Source organism: Solanum dulcamara, chromosome 11, assembly GCF_947179165.1.
Source record: "Solanum dulcamara chromosome 11, daSolDulc1.2, whole genome shotgun sequence".
NCBI classification, from domain to species: Eukaryota; Viridiplantae; Streptophyta; class Magnoliopsida; order Solanales; family Solanaceae; genus Solanum; species Solanum dulcamara.
This window is the reverse complement of record NC_077247.1, coordinates 55,692,997-55,708,084: the sequence shown is the minus strand read 5'-3', so window position 1 is coordinate 55,708,084 and position 15,088 is coordinate 55,692,997. Positions and strand designations below refer to the sequence as shown.

General features: G+C 34.9%; 2 protein-coding genes across 8 annotated transcripts; both read right to left on the bottom strand.

Annotated features, from left to right (window-relative positions):
* Positions 1-47: 47 nt before the first annotated feature.
* On the bottom strand, positions 48-8,937 carry LOC129872093 (uncharacterized). Its single transcript, XM_055946964.1, has 8 exons — positions 8,877-8,937; positions 8,589-8,695; positions 5,326-8,454; positions 4,616-4,715; positions 3,818-3,869; positions 2,622-2,660; positions 475-526; positions 48-368 (listed from the first exon to the last, which is right to left on the bottom strand). Exons 3-8 carry the CDS (start codon positions 5,354-5,356, stop codon positions 259-261), a joined length of 384 nt encoding a protein of 127 aa, XP_055802939.1. The 5' UTR covers positions 5,357-8,454; positions 8,589-8,695; positions 8,877-8,937; the 3' UTR covers positions 48-258.
* A 44-nt stretch (positions 8,938-8,981) lies between these two features.
* On the bottom strand, positions 8,982-14,200 carry LOC129872095 (uncharacterized). 7 transcript variants are annotated; one of them, XR_008762414.1, is made up of 8 exons: positions 13,866-14,200; positions 13,012-13,039; positions 12,426-12,473; positions 11,661-11,961; positions 11,442-11,571; positions 11,248-11,342; positions 10,308-10,433; positions 8,983-9,357 (listed from the first exon to the last, which is right to left on the bottom strand). XR_008762414.1 is itself a non-coding variant. In XM_055946967.1 (4 exons), exons 2-4 carry the CDS (start codon positions 12,614-12,616, stop codon positions 11,795-11,797), a joined length of 252 nt encoding a protein of 83 aa, XP_055802942.1. In that variant the 5' UTR covers positions 12,617-12,635; positions 13,866-14,200; the 3' UTR covers positions 11,661-11,794. The 7 variants fall into 7 exon arrangements, 2 of the variants coding, with proteins under 2 accessions (XP_055802942.1, XP_055802941.1); XR_008762416.1 differs by lacking the exon at positions 13,012-13,039 and having other exon boundaries at positions 8,982-9,357; positions 10,308-10,372; XR_008762412.1 differs by lacking the exon at positions 13,012-13,039 and having other exon boundaries at positions 8,984-9,357.
* Positions 14,201-15,088: the final 888 nt, after the last annotated feature.

Genomic DNA, 15,088 nt, shown 5'->3' with positions numbered 1-15,088 from the left:
AGAGATGTGCAAGAACATCTTACAAAACTAAAATGTAAGCATCAATATTTTGTGTGGTGTACAACCATACAAGTTTTGTCCAATTACAAGTAAAACCACAAAAAAATACATAAAAGAACATCTGCAAAGAATAAAAAACTAATGAACACAACCGTCAAACAGCTTATCAGTTGAGTAATGCATGCAATCCTAAAAACTACAACAATCATTCCAAGTTATGAACATCATAGTTGTCACTTGTCAAGCAAAAGAGATTATTTACAGCAGCATCAATACAATAGAAAAGATGATGGCAGTCCAACATTTTGCAAAAAGATAACCATAGTTTTCTCTTATCAGCACCAGTCCATCTCGTGAAACACCAGATCCTTCAAAAGAAAGTACAACTTCAGATGATAAATTAAATAATAAATTGAGCAGAACTTTCTGCACATCAAAATGTATTAGATCAATGTCAAAGAAGCTAAAACTTACCATTGTCATCCACCTTCACATAGCAGGTCCCAATGCCTATAACAACAGAGAACTGGTGGAAAGTGGGTTAAGTTCAAACTAGGAGTAAGCTACTCAAAAGAATAACATAAAAAACGAGTTATAAATCTCAAGGAAAAAAGAAATAGAGTTGTGATATACGAATGGAACATCATACTAAGTGGAGAAAAGGTATATCAATTTTCATATAAAGCATATGATCTCGTCATCAGAAGTAGCAAAGAAAGGAACATAAGAATTCAATGAAGAGCCTCACCGGTCACTGCCTTAAAGAGTTGTTGCATTTTTCTTAAAGAGAATGCATGCAGGAATTACAAATCCAGGTACAAAAAAGGAGACAGTAATGGAGAAATCATTGGTTAATTCAGTGAGAGGAAACCACCCTTGGAACAAAAACCCTCAGATCCCTGTAGCCTCATTCTTTCCTTGCTGAGCTTTTGCTTTATTCATTTCCCAGAACTTTTGTTTATATAGTACCCTGACGATGTTAGAATACTTGGTCAGTTAAAATTGACAAAAGGGTTATAGGGTTTCTTACAGTAATGGAGTCCAGTAAATTGAGGCTCAGATCTGTGCTTAAGCTCAGGCAAAAAGCGAGTCTAACCACGCCATGGCTGCAAAAACCACCAAAAAATCGGGTGGCATACCCCGCCAAGATACGGGTCGGATAACGTCAAATGCCCGATTAATCAGCTCAGAAGGGAATAAAAATTGACATAAATCATCATCGCCTCTTTCAAGCCATCTGATTATATACTCACCCTCATCGCTTCCACCGGCAACATTCAATGCTCTGGCGGAAGCATTAAAATATAGGAAAAAAAAGAGTGGAAGGGCATAGAAAACCCTTTGACGATATATAACAACCACCCAAGCAAGTTGTTAATAATATACTCCCTCCAATAAAATTGATAGAAGGATAGTTGGGATTCTAACAGTAATGCAGAAATCATTGGCCGAATACAGAGAGAAGCAAGCACCCATTCAATGAAAAATCATCAACTCACTGTAGCCTCACTCTATCCCCTTAGAGCTTTTGTTTTGTTCATTTTCCAACCGTTAAGTTTCCCTAAACTGACAGAGAAAGTTAGGCTCAGATCTATGTTAACCTCAGGCAAAAAGAGAGTCCAGCAACGCCATGGCTACAAAAATCACCAGAAAATCTGGTGGCATGCCCCACCAAGATACGGGTCGGATAACCTCAAATGCCTGAAGAATCAGCTCAGAAGGGAATAAAATTGGCAAAAATCAGCATCACCTCTTTAAAGCTACCGATTATACTCACCAACGCCGCTTTCAGCTCCCCCAGAAACATTCAATGCTCCGGCAGAAGCATCAAAAAAAGAAAAGAAAAAAAGAGTTGAAAGGCATAGAAACCCTTTGAAGCGATATATAACAATCCAAGCAAGCTGTTAATAATATACTCCCTCGTTAAAATTGATAAAAGGGTTGTTGGGATTCTTACTGTGCTGGAGAAATCATAGGCTGAATGCAGATAGAGGCAACCAACCTTTCAATGAAAAATCCTCAACTCTCTGTTGCCTCGCTCTTCCCTTCTGAGAGCTTTTTGCTTTTTGATTCCCAACTCTCAAAAACACTTTCATTCATACCAAATACATCCTAAATATAACAAAACATTCAAGGTGAATAGAGAAAAATTGTGGCTTAGATCTGTGTTAAGCTCGGGCAAAAGAGAGTCAAACAACGCCATGGCTGCAAAACCACCAGAAAATCTGGTGGCATGCCCTGTCAATACAGGTCAGATAACCTCGAATGCCCAATTAATCAGCTCAGAAGGGCATAAAAATTGACTAAATACACTGCTCTCTTTCAAACTGTCAATTATACTCAGCAGCACCTAAATAACGGCGTCTCCCTCTCTCTCTTTCGCTCTCTTAATAAAAAAAAATAGGGGAGGGAATTACAAGGTGGAGAATGGAACCTTCACCAACAAGTTGAAAGTTAAGGTAGCCAACCACCGGCCAACCAATTGAGCTACAAGATTCTCCACATAACTCGTCTCCAATACCAAACAAATGAAGTAAAATAATGAATTGAGCAGAACTTTTTGCACATCAAAATGCATTAGATCAATGTCACAGAAACTAATATTTAACATTGCCATTCACCTTAACATAGCAGATCCCAATGCCTATAACAACAGATACCTGGTGAAAAGTGGAAACTGGATTAAAGTTCAAACTAAAAGTACACAACTAATAAGAAGAACAAACATAAAAAGAACAGTCCTATAAGGAAGTAATCTCTCATGGAAAAAAGAAATAGAGGCTACAGTTCTGGACTAAAGTACAGCAGGACAGAACCATAATTTTAAGTCTGTTTAACGAAGTCCATAAGATGATCGTCTTCATCTTGAATGTCCTTGGTTAATGAAGTTTTTTCTGAATCTCCTGACAACAAATTTGACCTCTGTTATGCCTTGCTCTGAGTTTTGCACCTGGAGAAGTTCTCAAATTATATTTCCTTGCCTCTAGGAGACCTTTGATTTAAGACCTCTTTAACATTCTATTTAAAAATTTCTAGTATTTATTGAAACAGTTAGAACGTTAGAGTAGTGTTGAAGTGTTCAAACGAAGCTAGTTCCTTTAAGACGTGGATCGTATCTAATACAGGTTACACCTACTGGCTGACAGCCTTAGCCAATACCGGCAACTAGTGTTACTGCTCTCCAACAGGCAACAACCCATCCCCTCACCCATCAAAGACCGGCACCCTTTACTTTCGGTGCCCTTCACTCTTCAATATCACATCTTTCTCCAGTGGTCGTTCCGGAGAGACATGCCTCTTTTTGGCAATTGGTCAAGAAGACCTCTTTCCAATGATAGTTCTAGCGATGTCATTTCCTCTCTCCGACAACCATTCCAATAGAGTCACGCCTCTTTCCTATAACTTTCTGACAAGAGTCATGACTCTTTTCAGATGATCTTCTGGTCGTGCCTCTTTCCGAGGAGCGTTCCCACACTATTGTGCCTCTTATCGGTGATTATTCCAAGTCTTAAATATATTTCTCTTCTATTTCTTCAACAATTATTCCAAGTTATGAACATCATAGTTGTCACTTGTCAGGCAAAAGAAATTATGTACAGCAGAATCAATACATTAGAAAAGATGATGTCAGTCCAACATTTTGCAAAAAGATTACCATCTCTCTCCCACCATCAGCACCAGTCCATCTCGTGTAACACCAGATACTTCAAGAGAACGTACAACTTCAGATGAAGAAGTAAAAATAATAAATTGAGCAGAACTTACTTTCTGCACATCAAAATGCATTACGATCAATGTAAAAGAAACTAATACTTACCATTGTCATCCACCTTAACATAGTAGGTCCCAATACATATAGCAACACATACCTGGTGGAAAGTGGAAACTCGGTTAAAGTTCAAACTAGGAGTACACAGCTTTTAAGAATAACAAACAAAAAAGAACAGTCTTATAAGGAAGTAAATCTGTTGGAAAAAAGAAATAAGAGCTGTGCTATAACAATATTCATTTGGAATTTTTTTTTATGATACTAGAATGGGGCATCATAATAATGAGGAGAAAAAATAGTATCAATTTTCATAAAAAACATATGCCTTCGTCATCACAAGTAGCTAACAAAGGAACATAAGAATTCATTGAAGAGCCTCACCGGTCACTGCCTTTTTTGCAATTAACACACAAATTTGCAGGTGCGATTAGTCTAAACGATTAAAACTACATGAAAGCACGATTTTCCATTGTTAGTCACTTAACTATGATGTTCTCAGCAGCCCACCTCTACTGATCCTCAAAACATTAACAAAATCAGAAAAGATGAACCATAAAATTCTCCATTCTCTTACATGGCACTATTTTCCATTTTTAAGAAACAATCAAAGTAAAAAAGTCTAGACTATGTAAAGGAAAATGGCCAGTAAGGTCACTTACGAAAGTCTGTCCAATTGAGTGTCTTCATTCAAAATACTACAAATGACAACTTCTCATCCTTAAAGTAAACTATAATTTTTTTTAGAGTTGTGCGAGTGGGGCCTTCAAGAACAAACTCCACATCTTTCCATTCAATACCTAGTAAAATCATACAGAGTATTGAAATTTTGAAAGGGTAAATGACTACCTTGGTGAAACCAACATCGAGGCTGTTGAAAACCAACTCCGCAACAACCCTTGTGAAATCATACAAGATAACCCCTCACCGAATTGAGCTTCAAATCTCCCTAAAAAAGTAAAAACAAATTCTTGAACATAGGCTGCGAGAATGACAACATAAAAATTTATTTATTTTCAAAGACTTGTTGAATTTCTTTTATATGTTCCATGACAATAAATTCTTAAAAACTACAATTTCTTAAGTATACCAATGTAATTTTCAAAAAGCCAACAAGTTGTTGGATTTTTCTTAAAGAGAATGCATGCAAGAATTCCAAGAAAATCTGACAATATTGAGTTCTTGAATTTTCATTCTTTCCTTTTTTATGGATGTAAGAATACCAATAGATAGATAGGCGGAAGATTGATTTAAGGTTTAGCCTCGGGCATTCGCATAATTCTTGAACATTCTTAACAAATGCTGCGAGAATGACAATAATTTGCTTTAAAAGATTTCTTGAATTTCCTTAATATGTACATGAAATCTCCTTAAGTTAGCTGGTGTATCAAAGACGGACCTTTCAATATCAACAATTTTGAAGGAAAAACTAGGATGCACAAGGGAAATTCTTAGTAGAGACTCTTTCGGAGGATGTAAGACCCTCTTTGGGCTTCCAAGATCATACATGCAAACCAAAAGATCAATCAGATCAGAGCGATGCGTTCACGAAATACTACCGTTACCAGATAAATAGAGGTGCCTGTTCATTTTATTTGGATTTTCAAGCAACTATTTCCACATAGAAACTAATCCAAGCGACGTGTTCACGAAATACCAACCAGAGACTTGCTTCTATAAAGAGATACGCTGGAGGAACAGAGAAGATATGTGAGTATTATAATTCATACATTTACAAATCTGTATTTAGGATTAAGTGAGTCTATATCCTTTTGCAATTAACAGTAGTAAATTAATCAAAAGAAATGTGATTGCAATATAAACTGCATAAAAGCACTAATGTGTGGAATCTCTACACTAATCTACTAAAATAGCTACAGATGGGCAGTAAATCAGAAAGTATTCCAGCACCTGATCCAGTGCGGTTTTTGCTCCTTTCATTCAATGTTAGAGAATGCTGAGGATTTCTCCATACATGTACAAATCATGCTATGTAAACCAACTTAAACAATAACATAATAAATGAATACAGTGAGGGAAGGGTGATTCATTTCAACTGAGAAGAATATAATGATCATGAATGCAATATAGTGATTTAAATACAGGATAAATAGAGAAGGAACAACATTATTTCTTGAACCTCAACATTCATCACTACAAAACACTAATATTTATCAATAAAACTAAGAACGGTAAGACCATCGATGTTTCTTTTTCTAGAAAGAAACTAAATCCTTTTAAGCTCCTAATGAAAAGCATAGTAACTGCTAGATTTTGCTAGCTTTTAATAAAGCAAATAGCATCTAAACTCACAAACTTCCAAAACCTCTTGAATTTAAACCAGACAGACACATATATATCAACTTTCAACATCATCAAAAATCACCTTGTTCGTCTGTTTTATCTTTATACATACATTTTTGTAAAGATTACTTCAATTTGAACGAATGAAGTTATTTTTTTGGTCAAACGATTGTAGGAGCTTCCTATTACGTTATCAGAATTAAAAAATAGAGAAGTAACCTAAACCAATCACCTTTTTGGATAACGCAAATAGTCAAACTCTAAGTTAGAAAAGTCATTTTTTAAAACTGTGAACAAATCTCACCTAAATAGTTTACCTTAACTTGGCGCCGAATGGATTCCACATAGCAATGATCTCATAGAGTGGCTTGAAGTATAAACAACTATACATTTGTCTTCATCTTTGAGTAAGCTATTGATGTAAGAGGAAATTGAAATAGAAAACTAATAGAAGAAGTGAATAACAAAAGTTTGTCTAAGGATAACGTATAAAGGAAAAACGTATAAAAGCACTATCTTTCAGAATTTCGTTGGTCGCATTTGGCTTCATCTCCTCCGGTTCTTGTCGATGTATAATCAAAAGAAAAATGAGAGGGGTGGAATAAATTAAAGGGAGGCGTTAATTGGAGGAAGGGAGTAACGTTAAAACAGGGGAGTTAGTTAAGTGGGTTGCAATGCAAATACATTATTCAAAGAACATGACACAGCATGTACGCAAGAACACAAGTAAGATTCCACATGAGGAAGATTAGGGTTAAGTAAATGAAGGAGTGAAATATGAGAGCTAGTTAGTATCAATGGACTAATCTGTCGAAGAAATTCTTACAGATCCACATCAGTTACACTAATGCCCAAAATACACGAATCTTGTGGTAACAAGAAAACAACCATTTTCTTATCAAACACATGCAAAAGAATCTTGTTAGCCAGTGGAGTATTTCCTAAAACATGAAAGATGTCATGAATAGTTTTCTAAAATAAGTTGGAATAGCTGGAAGCTATTCGATTTTCAAGGCCTCAAAATTCAATAAGAGAATCTCTAGCATTGTCTTGTTATTGATGGTATTAGAACAAAAAAAATTCCCTTAGAAGTAACAATTCATAACTCACTTGCTATAATCAACCCAATTAAAACATAAAATGGACCTTAAGAGACCATGTGCACAAATGACACTTGAAAGCCTTAAACCCTCAAAAATCCTTCTTGCTTTCAACAAGATGGAGCACAGAACTGATATAAACTGTGGTATTGATACCTCAGAATGGAATAACTAGTCTGAGAAGAAGTGTTGTTCATGCATTGTTTTCCATACTTAGGTAGGCATATTTCCTTCAGAGGGAGGAACAGGATCGCTAAAGAGAATAAGCTCTAAAGTGTAGTAAAAGGTTCGAGAATGTAGGTGAGCAATCTCTCCCAGCCCTTGTGTATTTACTATACAGTGTAGCTTTATTCCCAATAATTCCCAATCCCAATTCTTATTTCCTATTAGTTGATGTCACTTCCTAATCCTGTATTAACAACTACAATCAGTACTGAATTACCTTTCCCATATACGACTGATTTGCAAATGGTTTACATGTACTTAACTTTTTGAACGTATAATATGACAGAGACAAGTATTAGAGAATGTTAACGCAAGAAGTGTGACAGATGTTGGTTGCTTGTGAATCAGATTTAAGTTCCTGCTTTAACCAAAACATATAACTTCATGCTAGTGTTAGGTTCAACTTCAATGAATGTTGCAAAATTTAGTGGAATGGAATTTCAGGTAAATGGCAATTTTATCGAGTTCTGTAGACTGGTTGTGATGAAAATCTAAACAAAGATCCGTAACTTACCTGGTAAATGATCTTGAAGCTTGACAATGAATGTCGCAGATCCAAGTTCCAACCCCAGTTTTAAATTGGGTCAGCATAATAGTATGGTCAAAGACTCAAAGATCAAAGTTACCTATTATAAAGAGTTTCAAGTCTTCCCCACAAACCAAGCGGCACAATGCAAAGCTATTTCACATTAGATGACCAAAAATGTACCAATTCTTGCTCGGAATCAAGATAGGTTGTTGTTCTCTTTTGTCCAGAAAGGACCTGATAATTCACTAAGTTACAGACTCCACATTGAAATAACACATCAATGAGTTTTTAAACAACCATTACCTTCTGAAGCAGTTCTTCCAAACAAATTTGCTCATCTGTAGCACGCTGTAGAACATGACAATGAGTGTAATGCTCAACGAAGATAAATGCTAGAATCAAACAAAAGATCATAATCCTTGACTATGTAAAAAGGGACGCACATTTATTTTGACATGGGCCTCAATTTCTACATAAGAATATACTCCACTAGACGGTCACAAAGTGATGGAACAAAAGATAAAAGTACCCTATATCATTCTTCTCTTCAGTAATATCACAAAATTGCAAAATTTAGTGCAATGGAATTTCTGGTAAATGGCAATTTTATCAAGTTCCATAGACTCGTTGTGTTATAAAAATCTAAACAAAGATCATAACTTACCTGGTAAATGATCTTGATGCTTGAGAATGAATGTTGCAGATCCAACCCCAATTTTGAATTTGGTCAGCATAGTTGTGTAGTAATTGGTAACCAATTTCAGGCATGACCTGCAAAAGCGTGGTCAAAAACTCAAATCAATGTTACCTATTATCAAAATAAACATACCAACTCTTGCTAAGAATCAGGATAGGTTGTTGTCCTCATTTTTTCCGATAGGACCTGATAATGCAATAAATTACAGACTCCGGGTTGAAATGACACTTCAATGAATTTTTAGACAATCATTACCTTCTCACGCAGTTCTTCCAAACGATTCCAAACGAATCCACTGACCTGCAGCATGCTGTAAGAACATGACAATGACTGTAATGTTCAATGAAGATAAATGCTATAATAATAATAAAAAAGTTCATAATCCTTGACTATGTAAAAATGGACGCACATTTATTATGACATGGACCTAAGTTTCTACACAAGAATATACTCCACCAGAATGAAGCAAAAGATAAAGCACCCTATATCACTCTTCTTTTTCTTCAGTAATATAACAAAATTGCAATACATGATAGGAAGACATTATTTGTTAAAGTATTAGTTGTGCGGTTATAATAATGTAAAAACTGTTATGTCGTAAATAATAATGTGGGGATTATTACGCGGTGAAAAATAAAATGAGTAATGCTATGCAGGTACATTAAAGAGAATTTTTGCCTGTAAATACTCATAGCCTTGCATTGTTGACAAATGTGTCTTGATTCCATAACCTATCCTGCATAAAATAATACTTGCATAAGTCACGAAGATATTACTAGTGAACAACTAAATACTGCCAACCAAATGCTGCATTAGTTATGTCGAGCTAATTTTTTCTTATGCGGATAACTGAGTGCTACATAGGCGCGGATATAACTTTTTCTTATGCGGCCAACAAATGTTATACTATTTATGCGGAAGTTTATGTTGATATTTATATTTGCTAATGAGTCCAACCAAACGGTCACTAAGAGAAACAATAATTTAAAGTAAATGCATTATAAGGAAATTCATGAGAAACCCAGAATGGTCATAATGGACTATGCAAAGGTCTGAATAGACCTGATCAATTGTAGCAAGTGTTGTGTTTGCCACAATCGGAATCAACTTCTTATCAACTTTTTGGAGAATTTTGGCACCCTTAAGGTAGTTTTTATCATTGGTATCAGGAACCAATGAATCACCAACAAAATGCAAGACGACACAAGTGTTATTGAGTATAGTATCCTGATTCATAAGATTCTCTGTTCCAGTACTACTCTGCATCTCATATTGGAACAGAAAAAATTCCATCATCTTAACAAAATAGAGAATAAGTAAGTTGCAGAAACATCCAACATATAGCTAAGGTACTAAACTGTAATCTCTGGACGGAAGTCCCTCCATTTTGTCCCAGAATCTAACAAACTTTGAGTTTTTGTTTTAGCAAACGCTAAAAATTTGAATAAAATGTGCATGACAATTCTATTACAAGATCAGAACATAAGCAAGATGGAATTTGAAAGAGACTATGTGGCCTAGGACACTTAGAGACATTATAATCTCTAACGCGTTCATGATTAATAAGGATGCAATCTAAGATAATCTTGAAAAGTGGGTGAAGGAAATGAAACTAATTAACTGAAACATGCACTAGAAACATTCAGCTGTCATTCAAGTCAGGAATGAATGGAAGGAATGGTTTACCTTCTTTTGACTCCCCATCGCGTGTACTTCTTTTGACTCCCCATCGTGTGTACTTTTTTGACTCCCTATGCTCTTATTCAGGTCAGGAATGATTGGGTAAACAAAAATCAGGAGACTAAGTTCAAACTGGAAAAATTATCAGTCTTAGAAGCAGCAAACACATTGTAATAAAGAAATACAACATTCCAATCAGTAAAACAAATATGTATCGCATGTCCTTGTTAACATCCCTAAGAGAAACAACTGTTCAAAATAAATCCATTATAAGGAAATTCATGAGAAACCAAGAATGGCCATAATGGACTACGCAAAGGCCAGAATAGACCTGATCAATTATAGCAAGTATTGTGTTGGCCACAATCAGAATAAACTTTTGATCAACCTGTTGGAGACCTTTGGCACCCTCCAGGCAGTTTTTATCAATGGTATCAGGAACTAATGAATCACCAAAAAAATGCAAGATACCAGAAGTGACATTGAGTATTCCTGATTCTTAAGATTCTCTGTTCCAGTACTGCTCTACATCTCATATTGGAAAAGGTTTTCCATCATCTTAACAAAATACAGAGGAAGTCACAAAAACATCTGAGATGTAGCTAAGCTACTCAACTGTAATCTCTGGGCGGAAGTCCCTCCATTTTCTCACAGAATCTAAGAAATTTTGAGTTTTGTTGGTGCAAATTCTCACAATTTGAATAAAAGATGTAAGGCATGACAATTCTATTACAAGATCAAAACATAAGCAAGATGGAATTTGAAAAAGACTATGTGGAGACTTAGAAAGAGACATTGTAATCTCTAATGCTTTCAGTATTAATAAGAATGCAGTCTAAGATAATCTTGAAAAGTGGGTGAAAGAAATGAAGCTAATTAACTGAAACATGCAGTAGAAAAATTCAGCTCTAATTCACATCAGGAACAAATGGTAGGAATGGTTTACCTTCTTTTGACTCCCCATCGTGTATACTTGTGCACTCCCCTAGAGCTTGTAACTTGCTATTCCAGATGTTAACAAGTTTCATTTTCACACTTGACCTGAAGAGAGAAACATCAGGTCGTGTGAATTACTAACATATTTGATTGAGATAACATCGGAAAGTGACTTAATCCTCCCAAGAAATTTGATAACTTTACCTTTCATCAGAGAATACACTGTCACCACAACTTGGGGTGGAAGATTGATAACAGTGATGGGACGGGTGCTATGGAAGCTCTGAGGAGATGGATTTTGCAGAATGCTGCAGTCTCCTTACAACTCTAGTTTCTGCACGGTGGAAAAGAACATTAATTAATTGCACACATTTTCTGACATCATTGATTATTAATACAAACAAGCACTCAAGGACAAATTACCTGGCATCGGATGAAAGGGGTTGCGCAGAGCTTCTGGATTTCAAGTTTACCCCAACTGTGCAATCAGCAAGAGATTGATCAATTAACCGACTTGAACTTTCAATCTGACAAAGGAATCCGGACTCAGGATCACGCTATTCGGAAGCACTTCCCCACAGAATATTCTGCGGAGATCGAATCTCTCTCCTGACAGTGCACTCTCCAGTTAGTTTCTTTGGCTGCGGGGAAGGAAGCTGAAGTGTAGCTTTGCAACACTGGGCCCTGCACCTCTTTTTCTTGACCTCATAATTCACAGGTATATCTGAAAAGAGCAGCAGGGAATGGGATAGCAATAGATAAGGAGGATACTTCAACAACTATATTCTAAAGAGAAAGAAAGCGATAAAACTACACGATGTCATAACACTGAAATGCTTTGCACTATCTGATGCATAAGTAACTTTCTTCCACTAGCGAAACCTTCCACAGTTTGTCCCCTCCCCCTTCCTTTAGGTAGGTAGGTGGGGAACTGTAGCCTACAGGGAAGGGAATGTGGAGTGGACAAAGCCACATGTACTAATAATAAATAAAAGAACAACTGTAAAAGATATTAACGAACACAAATCGTCAAACAGCCTATCAGTTGAGGTAATGTATGCAATCCTATATACAACAACAACCATTCCAAGTTATGAACATCATAGTTGTCGGGCAAAATAAATTATGTACAGCAGCATTAATACAATAGAAAAGATGATGTCAGTCCAACATTTTGCAAAAGATTACCATATCTTTCTCCCATCAGCACCAGTCCATCTCGTGGAACACCAGATCCTTCAAAAGAAAGTACAACTTCAGGTGGCGAAGTAAAATAATAAATTGAGCATAACTTTCTGCACATCAAAACGAATGCATTAGATCAATGTCAAAGAAACTAAACTTGTCATTGTCATCCACCATAACTTAGCAGGTTCCATTGCCTATAGCAACAAATACCTGGTGGAAACTGGGTCAAGTTCAAACTTGGAGTACACTACTTATAAGAATAACAAACATAAAAAGAAGAGTCCTATAAGGAAGTAAATCTCATGGAAAAAAAGAAATAGAGTTGTGGTATAAGAATATTCATTTGGAAAAAAAAATAATGATACTAGAATGTAGCATCATACTAAGAGGAGAAAAAATAGTATCAATTTTCATATAAAGCATATGCACATGTCATCAGAAGTAGCAAACAAAGTAACATGAGAATTCATTGAAGAGCCTCACCGGTCACTGCCTTTTGTGCAATTAACACACAAATTTGCAGGAGCAATCAGTCTAAACGATTAAAACTGCATGAAAGCACGACTTGCCATCGTTAATCACTTACCTATGATGTTTTCAGCAGCCCACCTCCACTGATCCTCAAATGAAAACATTAACAAAATCAGAAAAGATGAACCATAATTCCCCATTCTCTTACATGGCATGCACAGTTTTCCATTTTTAAGATACAATCAAAAATCAAAAAGTCTAGACCATGTAAAGGAAAATGGCCACTTAGAGCGTTTACGAAAGTCTGTCCAATTGAGTGTCTTCATTCAAAATACTACAAATCACAACTTCTTACAATTAAACTACTTAATTTTTTTTAGAGTTGTGCGAGTGGGGCCTTCAAGAAAGACTCATCATCTTTCCATTCAATACCTAGTAAAATGACAAAGAATATTAATACTTTAAAAGGGTAAATTATACATCGAGGCTGTTGAAAACCAACTCCTCAACAACCCTTGTTAAATCATACAAGATAACCCCTCACTGAATTGAACTCCTAATAGCCTCAGGCATTCGCAAATTGTAAAGCTGCATTTGATACACTAAATGCATCCTTAACATTCTTGAAAACTACAATTTCTTTGCTTTCCTTAATATATGCATTTAAGAACAACAATGTAATTTTCAAAAAGCCAACATGTTGAATTTTTCTTAAAGATAATGCATGCAAGAATTCCAAGAAAATCTGACAACATCAAATACCAAGTTCTCGAATTTTCCTTCTTTCCTTTTTTATGGATGGAAGAATACCAAGATAATTGAATTGGGGTTTTGAACGGACATCGTCACGGGACAGTTAAGAGCAGCAATCCCGTAGCGTATGCAAACTACAATTTCTTTGATTTCCTTAAAACATGTAACCTACAAGTTGTTGATTTTTTTCCTTAAAAAGAGTGAATGCAAGAATACCAAGTCAATCTGACAATGTCAAATTCTCGAATTCCAAGAATAATCTGATTAAGGATTTAACGACTTCCAAGAATACCCATGTAACTTCAACGAGTTCTTGAATTCCAAGATATCTGATTTAGGGTTCCAAGAATACCCATGTAACTTCAACGAGTTCTCCAATTTTCCTTCTTTCTTTTTAATGGTTGGGAAGAACAGTAGAATTACTTGATCGCAGGGAAAATTGATTTTGGGTTTTGATCGGACATCGTCACCGGGACAGCAATCCAGTGGAGTAGTCTAAAAGTTGCGCCGGCGTATGATGATGGTGATGAGTTCTAAAATGAGCGGGTGGGTGCTAGTTTTATAGTTTTCAAACACGCGGAAAAATAAAACTAGTTAAAACAAAATATATTATTTAGGCCGATTAATACTCTATTTGTTCTTATTTACTTGTCAAATATTTTTTTATTTTTTTTTAATTTATCAATTTTGATAAATTAAAAAAGAATAATTTTTTATATTATATCCTCAATTGATTAATATTAAGTTAATGTCTTTGAAAATATAGTGAATAAATATGTTTAAAACTTTATCAATTAATAAAAATAAAATAGTAAAATCATTATACCAAATATTATTTTCTTAATAAATATGTCAAGTCAAAATTTGACAAAAATAATAAAAAATATATATATTAAAACCTTATTTATTTACACTTAATAAAAATCTCAATTTAAAAATTCTTCACATGGTATAGGACTTAAAATTCTACCACTTATTAGGTCTAATACATATAAATCGATCAGATTTGAAATGGAGTCTGAAACTCATTCAATGCTCTTCGTTAGGTGATTAATGCACTAATTGCTAAGTCGAATCCAATAGGACGAATTGATTTTATTGTAATTATCCAAATAGGTAGTGGATTTCAATAGTACAATCTATATGTTCAGTTAAAAAATGTCAATAGTTTTTAAAATTTGTGGATTTAAAATATATTTGATTAATTTGATACATTGGATGTTATATTATGGGATATTCATATTTTATTAATTTAGTGGTCTTATTATATTATATTAATATTTTTCTCAAATATATTAAAGATGTAATATTTAATTACTACATTCTTATCATTTTATGTCGTGAATTATATTGAATATATTATTATTATTATTGTATTTTTTATATTTAATAATTTTTCAATTCGATATATTCAGATGTTAAGAAAAAAACAATTTTAA

Bases quoted from the DNA above. Each gene is read 5' to 3' on its own strand.
- LOC129872095 (XM_055946966.1), bottom strand. From the start codon at position 13,111: ATGCCATGTAAGAGAATGGGGAATTATGGTTCATCTTTTCTGATTTTG. The intron at 12,474-13,011 runs GTAAGTGATTAA...TTTCTTTTGAAG, and splicing joins GGCTGCTGAAAACATCATAG to GATCTGGTGTTCCACGAGAT. The intron at 11,962-12,425 runs GTAATCTTTTGC...TGCTCTTTTCAG, and splicing joins GCTGATGGGAGAAAGATATG to ATATACCTGTGAATTATGAG.
- LOC129872093 (XM_055946964.1), bottom strand. From the start codon at position 5,356: ATGAACAGGCACCTCTATTTATCTGGTAACG. The intron at 3,870-4,615 runs GTAGTCATTTAC...ACTTTCCACCAG, and splicing joins TCGATGTTGGTTTCACCAAG to GTATGTGTTGCTATATGTAT. The intron at 527-2,621 runs GTGAATGGCAAT...ACTTTCCACCAG, and splicing joins TTGGGATCTGCTATGTTAAG to TTCTCTGTTGTTATAGGCAT.